Source organism: Mytilus californianus, unplaced genomic scaffold (genome assembly GCF_021869535.1).
Source record: "Mytilus californianus isolate M0D057914Y unplaced genomic scaffold, xbMytCali1.0.p SCAF_15, whole genome shotgun sequence".
NCBI classification, from domain to species: domain Eukaryota; kingdom Metazoa; phylum Mollusca; class Bivalvia; order Mytilida; family Mytilidae; genus Mytilus; species Mytilus californianus.
In genome coordinates, this window is record NW_026262637.1 from 28690355 (window position 1) to 28705043 (window position 14689).

The window sequence follows — 14689 nt, forward strand, 5'->3', positions numbered from 1 at the left end:
GGGTCGAATCCCGCTGAGGAAAGAACATTTTAACAAACGCAAATTTGTTTCTTCATTTTTTTTAATACATATGTATATACTAGATAATAATTAAGTAATGCTTGTTTCGTTCTGCTTTGGATAAAAATTCATTTTTTTTAATTTTATATCAATTACGTTTTTGACTTGAAGTTGAAATAATAAATACTGATTAATGATAACTTAAACAGACAAAACAACTGTTAAGTTACACATGGAAACGGAAAAATTGTTTTGTTTAACAAATCTACTGTATTAAAGGCAGACAAATTAGGAGATTGCCAACACGAGAGACCTTCACCACTAATTTATCTCTCCATTAAAGTGCAGCAACATTCCCCTTCTCTATCAAAACTGAAAGTACTATCAACACCAGCATACTGAAGACGTTACTAAGTTGAAAAACTTGCGTCTGATCCATTCGTCTTTTTGAACAATAAAATACGTTTAAACTAAACCATCGTATAGTTACACATCTAAGATCACCTCCAAAAAGGTAAACACCATAAAAATGAGGGTGCGCTTACTTAATTGATAAGTGAGTACAACTTAAAAAAATAAAGCAGTTATGAAAAAAAAATATGACAATGTGTACTCTTAAATTACCTCCCTCTCTGCAAGAAAGCACAAAAGCCCCTCAAAAAGTGAAATCAGTATACCATACAACTGAAACAGGAAGACAGGGAAAAAAGGGTGGAAAACTTAACTCTTCGAGACTCAGTTTGAAAACTAAAGGTAGGCTCCAAAGACCTTCCAAGCTGGAATGTAGGCCTTATTCTGGACTTTGACATCAATCATTCGTTCTGCTACTGCACATTACAATGTTGAACATAAAAAAGACACGTTCGTCCAGATTTGGAACATATACGCTCGATAACCGGCCATTTGTTAAAAAAAACCATTTGGTATACATTAAATAAAAATTCTATAAACAGAGTTTCTAATATCATTTTAAGATTATAATTAAATTTTCATAGATTATCGGGAAATGCAAAAAAACACTAATTGAATTTCGTGCGTCCAAGACGATCTTTGTAAGATGGTTGGGGGCTCTTCCTATATAAAGGTATACACAGACAGGGCCATGGTATGGGTAATTTTTCGAGATGTGAAATATATTAATGGGTGGATGTTCAAGGAGGTAATATAACAATGAGAGGAAATACTTCAAAGGGGTCATGAATGTTCATCTTCTGTTAAAAGATGTCACGTACAGATTGTACGTCTAACCGATAAATGAGTAATATATGAATGGGTTATAATTTTTCTAGGAAATATGTCTATGGATAAGTATTTTCTCAAAAATCAATATATGAATTGGGGCTTACTTTTAAATCAAGTCGGACTTCTATACCCATCACAGTATGTAGAAACCCCCCTTTCCTCCTATCCCCGAGGCTTTTCTGGGTTAAGATATAGGTTTAGGTATACAAAATTTCAAATACCATACACTAGTGTCTTCTAAATTAATCTTCAACAGGAATGCTCAAAATTAAACATTTCAAAGTGAGTGATGGATGTGACGCATTAAAGATTCTGCGTTTTCACTACCTGATAAAGGAGACCATGTGATGTACAGAAAATCGAAGACGACACAAATTTAGACTCGGACCCATATCATATTAATTGAATATAAACATATGTTTTATAATAAAACACTCAACGACAAATAACAATATGTTTAAACATGCTGTTGGAATAAGTATAAACTTTAAGAGATTCATGGTCACCAATCATGACGCCTTTAGTTCACATTATGTTTATTTTATTATTTGTATAGACTATAAGCATCATGGTATAACGTATGTATTATTGAATATTTTACAGTCTGATACAGTGAGAAACATTTTTACCGAAAGTTCAAAAAAAAAAAAATAAATGAAAAAATGTGGAAACTTTACAATTCATATGACCAAAAGGTACAGAAAAAAAGTAGTCAAATGCCTTTAAGGTCAACTTTGCCCGAGGGAGTAAGTTTCTTAATAATTTCTGATTTTTTTTCAACTGGAGATTTTATATATGGTTTGTTATATAATCATGTCAGTACCGAAGCTACTGAGCTTGTGATAGATACACTTGGGTACTATCAGTTCACTAGAAGTGGAATTGACCAGTGCTAGTAAATGAAAATAACACTTCATACATTTTGTGCGTCTGAAGCGCTTTTCTAGATGTACTTTCATGACGCTTAAACCTAAACATTTGAAAGATAAGGATGTTTAAATACGGACAAACTGAAAGAGGTATATGACCAAAAGGGACCGAAGAAGAAAACCCAAATTCATCTAAGGTAAACTTTGTTATCAAATTTAACCGTCCTTCAAATTTGCAAACATGTCTTAAATTTACACTGCTGTCGATTAATTATTTCTGCAGTAAAATATAATAACGATATTATATATTTTGGTAATAAATAATTCAAGAACACGTCGTCGTTTGTAGTTCTTTTTCCATAAGTCGTGCTAAAAGACGTGCATCCTCATCTGAAAAAACAAAGTACCCATACGATGCCAAATCTTCCAAATTATCCCAGTTCGGATCTGAACCAAGTCCTACAGTTATCAGATTTGTTTTAGAATTATTAACGACGTTCTGTAAATTTTTAATCACATGCGAATCGAGTGATTTTCCACTTGTAATAAGGATCACAAAACTATTTGACGATGAAAGCGTTCCAATATTTTGTACGTGTTTGATCAGTGAAGACTGGTTGACGTCTATACCGCTATATTCTACAACGGCTACAGAACCAAGTTTGTAATTCATTCCAGATATATCATTGAGTGGAATAGCTTCTGTTATTTTATTGCCAAATATATCTACTGATAATTCAATGTTCTGTAAATGAAACGATAAGAGTGCCTCTATGAATGTGTATATAAGAGTGCCTCTATGAATGTGTATATAAACTGTTTCCCTTCTTTAAAATCAGTCCTAGTTATATATATTGAATCTTCAAGGAGTACATGTATTTCCCCTTCTATCTCTGATGTACAGGCTGAAATTTAAAAAGAATAATCATATAAATGTAGCAAACATTTACTGGTGCAGTTTCATTTATAGTCATGGCTTTGCTACAAAAATAAAGGTATACATTTTCTTGAAAAACACATCAAGCCGCAATAAATAACAAACAAATCAGAAGGTGCACTGTAAACACTATTTTATCATGATTTAACTAACCTTATTAGATTTCTTTCTTGTTTAACGCAAAATTCCAGTAGCCTTAGTTTAGTTTCGTACAAACGCCTCTTTTATTTGTCTTGTTCAGAATTTTTTTATAGATGCATAGAAACACGGTTTAATGCAAGAACATTAAAACATTTTTCGCATTGTATTATTAAATAAAACATGAAATTAAAACAGGCGACGAACATAGTTTGAGAGTCTGTAAACCTACCACTTTGGTCATGTCATAAAAATTACATTACGTGAATGTTTCATAAGAATCCGTACTTTTGATTGGCTGAAAGCAATCACCAGGCATTATCATCTAAAATTATTTCTCCATAAAAGTAAACATTCATGACAGCATGTGCTTCTTATGATAACGTCACAACAATACATGGAAAAACAACGATTTTTTTAACTTGTAATTTCATGGATGTAGCATAAAAATGTAATGCTACTTTTTGAAATTTTATAGGGTTGTAAAAGCATTGATCGTGTGTCTGCTCCATCTTTTTTTTTATACCTAGTTCATTCTATATTTCAATCAATTCAAGTTCAACTAACCATTTTTAACTATTTGACAAAATAAATTCCCAAGTCATGTCAGATTACATTAGCATTTCAACACTTTTTAAGCAAACATTTTAAGATAGAAATTCTTCTTCAAAAATTAGAAAATGTTAAACAATGATGACTAAATAAGATTATTCAACGCCTTTTTTTCAATTTTACATACAGTTACATCCTGGCTGAGCTAGCGAAGACTGGAGATATTTCCAAATCATATCTGCTGATGGATACAGTACTCTGGTGAAATCTGTTGCTATTCTTTCGAGTAGATCGTGTTTGACAGAAGCACCTACTCCAACAGAAACAACTTCCATGTTTGGAACACTTTTCAAACGATCTGCTGCAGTTTTAAGCTCATTACTTTCTACCATTAAACCATCGGTGAATATGAATGTAAAACGTTTTGCGTATGATCTTGAACCCTTCGAATATGTGAACAGCTGCCTGTCAATACATACAAGGATCATTATTCAAGCATGGCAATTATTCTGAAATTCTAAATAGTACAAACCTATACCCAAAGAAATTTTTTAATTAAAATATATATCAAATTGAAGATTTTGCAAATGTATATACTAAATTAATGCACCCAAAAAAGTCCTTGTAGCCTTGTTAAAGGAGGAAGCTACCAAACGTTGCAACACCAAGATTATTACGTACTGCCAATTGAGAACACTTACAATTTCATCTTATCATTTCTCCCTTCGAAATTAGCATCTCTCACTTTCATGTCGACATTTCCAAGTTCCAAGTTAGCATTTCTAAGTTCACAGATTCTATTTCTCACTTTTTTCAAGTAAGAACTGAAAAGTGTCAACTTGATAGTCAGAAAGGTCAACTTGGAACTGAGAAATGTCAACTTGTAACTCAGAAACGTCAACTTTGAAGTCAGAAACAACTTTGAAGTGAAAAATGTCAAGTTGGAAGTAAGAATTTTAAAATGGAAATAAGAAAATTAAAAAATAGAATGTCACTATCAGTCGTTCGTACGTTGCACTTCAGTTTAGGCTTACATAATCTAAAATTGTCTTTCCTTGGAAAGTCTTTAGAAAAAAATCAAGAGACGACAAAACTAAATACTTTGAGCTTCTAAATGTTTGTATAAGGTTTTGGATTTGAAATGTTTAATCGTCTTTGAACATCACTAAAGAGGCATTATTTGTCAAAATGCGCGACTTTTGTGGTGAAATGTATATGTACTGTTGTATTAAAATGCATATGTATTGTTGTTGTAAAATGCATATGTATACCATTTAATGTTATTTGAACTGTTTTTAAACGTTATAGTTATACTATTGTTTCAGAAAAGGGAGAAGGTTTGGTACCATTAAAACGTTTAATCCCGCTGCAAATGTTTGCACTTGTCCTAAGTCAGGAATCTGATGTACAGTAGTTGTCGTCTGTTTATGTAGTTCATACGTGTTTCTCGTTTCTCGTTTTTATATAGATTAGACCGTTGGTTTTCCCGTTTGAATGATTTCACACTGTATAGCTGATTGTGTTAAAATCCTTGGTAGGTTTCTCTCAAATTCAACATTGACTTATTTACGGAAAAACGGGAAAGGAAATATAGAGAATCAGTAAATTAATAAATGAAAAGGTGTTAACATACTTAACATCCACCAAGGCATCCTCTAGATTAGAAGCCCCTTTCATGTTGGTCATGTTAGCAACATGAGTCAATATGTCAGCTTTGTCTGCATAGTCATCAAAATAAAATTCAATCTTTGCTTTCGATGAAAATGACGTCATTCCAATATGACATTCAATTTCATTGATATGATATAACAGCTGTCACTAAATTTCTCAAGATAGACACATCGATACTTTGAGATACATCCAAAACAAATGCTATATCAGCAGCCTTAAGATAGCATTTACCGGGATCTGAAAAATAAACCCCAATTGTCCTTTATGTCAACTCTGTCAAATTGAATGCAATTTATATCTCATATAGTCATTATTGTCATCAAAAATATTTTCTACTAAATATTTTTATCAGTGGAAGAAAGAAAAGAATTAAACTTACAGTGTTTCAAAATGTAATTCGTGTTTACAATACAAAAGCACGAAACAGGATATAAATATAACAGACCGGCTTTTTATAGATATATTTGTGTCTAATGTATACAATTCCATTCCACGAAGTATGATCCCTTATTATTTGCGAACAAGAAGATCAAAGATCTGTTACCATTTTTTATTTAAATTTTGCCGAAAAGTCTGATTATATATCCTTTGTTATGAATTCCCATTATTTACACTAATTTTTGTCTGGCTGTACATGGACTTATGACATTTGGAGAACATTACGTGTGCTGCATTCTTCATTTGTACTTTTTGATAAAATAGTAGCTGTCTTCTATTTTTTAGGGAGTATTTGGGGTTCATGTTTCGTATACCCTATATCATTAGTTACCTAGTGTGCTTGTGACCTAATACGATATATATGGGGTCAGTAAATTTCATATGGGGTGAGAGCCAACCCAATTGGAATTTACTGACCCTATGTATATTGTATTAGGTTACTAGCACACTGTGTAACGAATTTATCTTACCGACTATCTTAACATGTGGCATTTAGACTATTGGCCTATCAAAGTGATCAAGTCTTCAATATTTGGAACCTACTTCCATTGGTTTATACAAAAACAAGTGCCAACACTAACCACTTGTTAGCTTTAATGTATTTTTTTCTGCATTTATTTTCAGTCGTTCATCATCAATTTCTTCATCTGTTGTTTTGGGAAACGTTTCAGATTTTTCTTCAATGTCATGTTGTTTTTACAAAGGAAGTTACTCTGCTACTAACCCAATATTAAAATAAAACACGCCCACTTACCCCATATTAGATATACAGAGTCTCCACGTGTTTGCTTTTAACCAATGACATTTCTAGAAATGTATAGGAGGTAAGATAACTACTCTTATTTATAATTTACATTTACGTAGTTTATTTCCCATTCCAATTATATGTTTTAATATCATTTAAAATTTACAATATTTTGTTTCTTATTATTTTCTCTTTATTCAGCTAGACTCAATCAAGCTAGCGTTCTGAATATGCATGAAATATAAAATTCTGGACCTTATAAGAAAACAAATTTTACAATCTATCAAATTTCTCATCAATATTTGACTTCTTGTAGAAAAAGTATGGTGCAGTATTTGAAGCTAGTGTCTGAAAGTCATGTGGCTGAAAATAAGAAATTAATATTTACAGTTTGCTTGCTAGAACCAAAAAACCCTTGTTATTCGTTTATTGTTATAGTATAAATCAGGCCGTTCATTTTCTCTTTTTAATTTGTCACATTTTGTCATCCGGGGACCTGTTATAGCTTACTATACGATATGGGTTTTACTAAATGTTGAAGGCCAGACGGTGGTCTTAAATATCCCGTCGAACGAAACGGCTTTACTTAGGTTTATATAAATAAATTTGATACAAAGTCCTTTCAATGCAATTTAAAAACTATGACACCACATTCGGGTACAATTCAAAATTTTCAAAATGGCCTCTATGTTCAATCAAACAACAATTAATAAGATAGATAAACAAGTTGGTCTATTTTGTTCTGGAATGAAAATGCGAATATTCTTTTATTAAAACCTGCCGCTTTAAATTTGCGAAAATCTTTTAAATTACGGAATGTATCTCCCTCTTGGATAGCTCTGATTCCTTGTACGTGTTCGGCTATACATTTTTGTCCTTTTTGGTAATATCAGTTCTTCAAAGTTTCTGGGTTTTCAAATATTTTGGCATCGAGCATCACTGACGAGACATTTATTGTATAAATACGCATCTGGTATTACAAAACAAATGGTACCGTTAATGTATTAACTAAACATACTTAGTTTTGAAAAACGTTTTCTTAAATAGTAAATGTTGAAATGCGTTTCCATGTAGTACATTAAGTTTTTCTACGATTAAAAAAACCTTTCTCAGTTTTATTATCATTCTGAAACAGACTATATACGGTACTTTTGCTACCGCTATTTCTAGTACACCGGAACAACTTTATCGAAATAAATTTCATCTTTTACAGAAGTACAAAAAAAGAGGCGGAAGATATCAAGAGGTCATTCAAAACTCAAAAACTTTGAGATTTTAAGCTGACAACGCCATGGCAAAAAAATGATAAACAACGAAAAGACAAACAAGTCAAAAAGACTGTATAAAAAATTAAGAATGAGCAACACGAACCCCACAGGTGGGAATCTTATGTGTTCCGGAAGGGATAACAGATCTTGTTCCAATTGTGACCCCGTCATATTGCTCTTGGTAAGGACGTATACAAATGCGATGATAAGTCATATTCGTATTATAGCAATATTGTACCAATAATACACACTATACCTTCAGGTGGTGGTGCAGGTTCGATATCTCTCAAGTCAACTCTAAAGGCAAATTTCCCTGGATAACCAACATTTGACAAATTTGTCAGGTTTATGATATCTGCTGTTCTTGAACCTTGTACAGAGTAGAAATGAAAGTCGTCTCCCATATTAAATCCGACCTTGCGAAAGAAAAAAGTACTATACATGCTATAAATGATTACCTAGTGGCGAACTCGATCTATAAAATCGTCCGTGAAAGCTATTCAACATTTATGATTCGGGATGCCGTATAAGAATGAGAGATATGTCTACTTTAAATCTAGAGATTTTTCTTCAATCAAAACATCACCCAAATTCGGTTATATAGTGGTTCTTGGAAGCAAAGTTTTTTTTTATTTCAGTACTAAGTTAAAGTAAATGGAAACGGCTACTATGCATAAATTAGTATAAGCTGGAGTGTCTAAATGTTCGACGATAGATTTTTCTTTAACTTCTGAACAAGACATATGAGTCAATATATTTACAAATTTCAATATAAAAACTGGGGCTCACGGACCTTGTTTTTCGTTAAAATACATTGAAGTTAACGAAATCACAGTTATTCTATATAGGATATATAGGGAGCTTAATTTTTCCTTATTGGGGAAACATTATACTATAGAATTGGTAAAAATTCAATAAAAGACTTGCTTTTCATAAAAACTTCCAAAATATCAAATGAAAGTAGGGGGATACGGTCTTTTTTTTCTTGAAAAATAAAAAAAAACACAAATTATCCTATCAAATTCAATATTATTATCTGCACTTGACTTCAAGTTAAAGGATTTTTATGAAAATTTAAATACACTTACAAATGACTTAACGAGTCTTAATTTTTTGACAGTTTAATCTTGAAATTTCAAGTTTTAGATGTTTCTGTTGTATATTGAATGATACTTGGAAATACAATTTTAAACCAAAGAAGGAATTTTGCAACATGTTCAGAAGAGATTCTCAGAATATGACACCCGATCTACCTTAAGGGAAATTTAAATCGTCCATAATTATATCTTTAATACATCTTAACCATTTCTCATGGTCAAATGGGTTATGTTCATCACTAAAAAATCCCTATGCCACTTTTATACTGAGAAACTGCATTTTCTTAATGAATGATATTGATGCATTTCGGGTTAAGAAATCGGGTGCTTTTGAAAGTTTATACATGTACGATCATTAACAAAATAGTGCATTTTTCAAAAACGATCATATTTAGCTATTATCTCAATGTCTTTATTATACTTTTCTAAAGTAGCCAAACATCAGGTTATTTTTCCCGTTTCTCAATTAATTTATAAGCGTTCGTTATAACAATATTGGCGAACGAGGAAGATGATCGGTTTGTCAACGTCGAGCAAATTGACACAACAAATTGTATTACACAACCGTATGTATTATGAGACTTATAATTTTTTTTCTACTTGCACGTTACAATCATGTGTAAAAAAATATTGCAGCATGATTTCCTTTCCATCTACAAAATTAACCCTGTTTTTGCTTAAAAATGCACAAAGACAGAAAAGCTGTTTGGGATTATGCACGTAGTAAAAACAACCCTTTAACAAGATCATATTAAGACACACATTCAGCTCGGTATATTAATACAGTTATGCCATTCAATAAATGTTAATATTCAAAATTACACAATCTTGAAAAACCTTATTTCTCCGAAATCTACATATAAAAAATTGTGTACCTGGGCAGGCGTGCCTCCAATACCAGTATCAGCATCTCCATTACTTGCTGTTCCTGTTGTCCATTCTATTTTATTGTAGTTGTAAATCACAAATGTACTTTCAGTGTCAGTTATCAGAATACACTGAAACGTATTTCTCTAAAATATGATAAAGAATTATTTGTTTTTATTTAAACAGATTGGTTGAATACTATTATGCCAAGCCGGGACAAGACTTACTGATACTAGTTGGAATCTTTCATTGACGTCATTAGAAGTTTCCTGTGCGATACACCCGGTCAATTTTTATTAAAATAGCATGACATATTCATCGCGATGACTTTAACTGTCCTGCGAGAGAAAGGGGCATGGTTAGAAAGCTAGTCTAATGCTAAATATCAGCTGCCCTTGTTCGATATAGTCGTATGACCTCGATATCACCAGTAGATATATTCCCATTGTTCTCTTCAAAATATGTATAAATATCAAACACTTCATTAAAACAATCTGAAAAAGTCTGACTTTTCAAGAAATTTGTTTTCTCGCGACCTTTGGAAATATGACCGATTTCACTTTTTCAAAATAGATTACAAGTTCACATTTTTTCATATCTATCATTTGCTAGGATCTTATTGAATGTTCGTGGTCTCGCTCTTGTTTTTGAGAATATTTTTACTTCGATAAATGTGTGTCAGCAGTATGCACAGATGAAATGTGAATGGGAAATTGTTTGAAGACCGTGCCTTGTTTGTTTCTGAAATCAAAAACAGTACAATCTACAGTAATGGTAAACAGAAGACTTACAAGAAACATGTCAAACAATAACCTAATTATAAACTCTATAATCAATAGTTAATTACAAAATGACCTCAGTATTAAGCACTTTAAGAAACTTTTATTATATAGATTTACCAAAGCATTACTTATGAATTCTGAACATTTACAGTACATATTTAATGGTCCGGAAATTAAATAAAACGAACAATGATATTATTTAAGACAAATCTATATTTAAAGATATCAAGCTTATAATTTGGTACGCCACACCTGGAATTTGTTTACTGAATGAAATGTTGTAGTGGTCAATACAATGGCAAATTTTATACATAAATCAGGAATAACCCCCAACAAACCTTATTAATTCCGACATCTGATGCTCCATAGAATGGAACGTTTTCCCAGGTAACAATGTACGTCCAATTTGCTCCAAAATGTTTCATTATTGGAAAATACGTCCGTACTTCAGATGTTGCTTTAACTATATCAGTAGATCTCGTAGATTCCCTGTACCAAACATTGCATGTTGAACCACAATTCCCTGTGTCTATATCCGTCCAAAAAGGTGCAAGTACAATTCGTTCGCCAATTTTTGGAAATGCCTCCGATGTGAAAGTTGAAATTCCTTTTTGAAACGATATCAACCCATTTGTATTTACCTAATTTAAATGAATAATGTTACTATTATAACAGGTAATTTTTCATGTTTATCAATGAACTTCATTCGTATTTGTTTCGTCCAAGCATATATAGTAAAAACTGTAAACAGTGTGCATCGGAATAGCATAATTGTAGACTACAACAGACAAGAATTTTTAAAGCAGGTAAGTGCATGCATTGTTACCATTTAAAGAGTTGTGAACTGCATTTTGATCTTAGATATAGCAACATGTCATCCCTTCGTAAGTTTTACGGACGCCATCACGAGTTGGTTGATCGTTATGGAATATCCGTTTCATAGATGATAGCGGATATGTTCGTAATGTCGTAACTATAATCCCGTCCCTCCTTTCCCGAATGTGACCTACCGAATTAGACTTATTACTGGGTTTGTACTAACATGAGTAACACGACGGGCGCCACATGTGGAGCAGGATCTGCGTACCCTTTTGGAGCACCTGAGATCACTTCCACTTTTTGTTGGGGTTCGTGTTGCTCAGTCTTTAGTTTTCCATGTTGTGTTTTGTGTACTATTTTGGTCTGTTGGTCTTTTTCTTTTTTTAGCCATGGTGTTGTCAGTTTATTTTCGACATGAGTTTGAATGTCCCTCTGGTATCGTTCGCCTCTCCTTTAATGATAATTTTAGACTATTTTTTACAAAATATCTGTTAAACTCGACGACTTTCGTTTCCTATTGTTAAATTTCGTTTACTTCATGGCGATGATCTATTGGCCTTTTCTTCTGAAGTGTACATTTTTCAGTTGGTTAAATATGTATGAATATGATGAAGAAAAAACCTTTCGATTAGTTTAATAGAGGTCTGGAGCTGGCATGTCAGTAACTGCTAGTGGTCCTTTGGTAATTTATGTTGATCATTGTCATTTTGCTTATTTTCTTCTGTTACCTATTCTAACATCGGACTTGAACTTCTTTCAAACTGAAATTTACTGTGCGTATTGCTGTGTGTTTGTTTATTCTACGTTGGCTAGAGGTATAGTGGGAATTTTTGCACTTGTTTTTTTTAAATTTTGGTTCATTTATATGTCTTAGAGTTTAGTGTGGCGTCAATTTCGCTGAACTAGCAAACATTCTTGTTTAGATGCCAGTTGAAGTCCGACTCCGGGTGCGAATTTTTCTCGCTGCGTTAAAGACCCGTTGATGGCCTTGGGCTGTTTTCTGCAGCTGGTTGGTCGGGTTGTTGTCTCTTTGACACATTCCCTCTTTCCATTCTCTATTCTATTGTTGTTGTTCTTCCAGTGCGCGTGGTATTTTTCTGGATGAAAAACAAATCATCTATTTATAGTTTGAGGCAAGACTATAAAGTGTTTTAATGTTTCTTTTTTTTTTGTATTCAATTCAGGTACATTTTTGTCGTGGGAATGAACAAGATCATGTCTTCAAAGTTCTATTTATGACTTTGCTATATAAATCTACTCTAAAGTGCTGTCATCGATATAAGATGTGATGACGTCAGGATCGTATTTCAGCAGGTTTCTTAATTGGAGTTTGTTTTCAGTAATTGTGATAATTTTTTGATGAGGTATGGTTTATTATTGTTTTATTTGTACTTGTACTTGTGTTTTTGTTACCGTTATTGTAGGGTTGTGAGTTTTTCCCGGAATAATGTTTATTTCCTGATATGCTACTTAACGGCAATTGATTGACTGCAATTGCGTATTTGCGTTCTTTTATGTACCCGTTGTTTATCCTCAATATTTTGTCATATCTCCATGTTTTTTTGTCATTTGGAGAAATGGATGTCTATGGATTGTTTTAATCTTTGGTTACTTTAACGGTACCCATTTTACTGTACCTTACATCCAGCATTTTGTTAGGCCAAATAAATGGCGATGAACGGCTTGATAAATTGTAGATACATGTCCATTGTTTTGGGTCGGCCTTTTTTATTGAGTTGGATTGCTTTCTGACGTAAACCCATATCTCTTTTTATTAAAATCAAAGTAATTTGCTGTTTTTATAAACTACTAAACTTACAAACAATTTGCTGTGATGTTCGTAAAAGAATTTAAAGACAATTGAACTGTTTTGTACATCTGAATGTTGATCATCATTAGGAAACAGCAAGGCATCTCCTTCCGAATGTCCAAAAGAAAAGAATTCAGATTCAGGAACAAAACATAGCAGTTTGATAGGTAACAAGAAAAAAATCACTAGTGGAAGCATCATTTTCTGTTAAAAAAATTAAATGTAGAAAAGGAATTATATTTATATATACCAGTAAGTACAAATAGATGTTTTTACATCGGTTTACTACTGTTGCCTAAATAACAGCCTATTTAAAATTTGGACATGTAATCAACATTCATTCTAAACACACAAATTCTCTTTACATATCACAGAAGTTTCAAATGATTTGAAAACTGAAAAAGTACGTTTTCGTAACGCACATTTATGTAAATATGTTGCAAATACATTTCGTTAAAATATAATCTATAGATTGCCTAGCCTTTTTGTGGCAAAACTTTTTGGAATTTTCTGCTTTTTATGCTCTTTAACTTTGTATTTTTTATTTGTTATGGCTTTTCATATTTTGGATTTGAGCGTCACTGATGAGTCTTATGTAGACGAACAGCGGGTATCGCGTACAAAGCCTGGTATCTTTTATGATATTTTACGAAGAAATGTGCAGAATATCACCATATCTCTTTTCATTACCCTGATCTGCTGAACTCCGTTGAAAAGGAAAAAACGCCAGTATTCAATTTAATAACGTAGAGGAAAGGAAATCAGCATTGTATATTTACTTTTATTCAAAACATATATGATTTAGTAAGACATATGTTTGTTATTTAAATGACAATCTATGCTCCATTTTAAATGAACAATACATTACAAATGAAATTAGTGACAACAGTAGTTTGCCGATGTTAATATTTCATAAATCCATTATGAACATACAAATTCAGATTAAAAAAATAATACTGTGGAAATAGCATTGAACGTCAAAAAGAAACGAGTCTTGGTGCATCGACATGAGATTTGTGAATCAATTGAAGTTGCGAATCCACACTCAGTCAAAATATCACAATAAGAAATTGGAGACAGTCGTTTATTTAACAGATCAGATGACTACTCTGGTATCTTAAGATATAAGACCGTGAAAACGTGTCGCTAGAGAACAGAAACATAGACACCTCGTATTGGTCGGCAACCAATTCGTGATGGTGACCGGAAAATTTATGAAGTGTCAATTATTCCTCATATCCTTTTTGTAGCCTTTTATTATGTGAGGAGTACACCCGATAAAGAAGTCGTTATAAGGAGAAAAGCACGAAGTAACGTATCAATTGAAACATGTAAACGCCATACGATGGGGAAGAGGAAAGATTACTGCTGAGAAAGAGGAAGTTGACAATTTGAAAGTTCAAATCATCACGTGATATTCTAGTTTGTCAGGAACGCTCAAATCATAATATTTG

General features: G+C 32.5%; 1 protein-coding gene across 2 annotated transcripts in view; it reads right to left on the bottom strand.

Moving 5' to 3' along the window:
- Window positions 1-14689, bottom strand: part of LOC127725814 (uncharacterized) — a 227891-nt gene that overhangs the window by 46075 nt on the left and 167127 nt on the right. For both annotated transcript variants that reach the window (XM_052233103.1, XM_052233101.1), the window contains exon 3: window positions 9833-9970. In XM_052233103.1, coding sequence (XP_052089063.1) covers window positions 9833-9970 — 138 coding nt within the window. The remainder of the gene's footprint in view (window positions 1-9832; window positions 9971-14689) is intronic.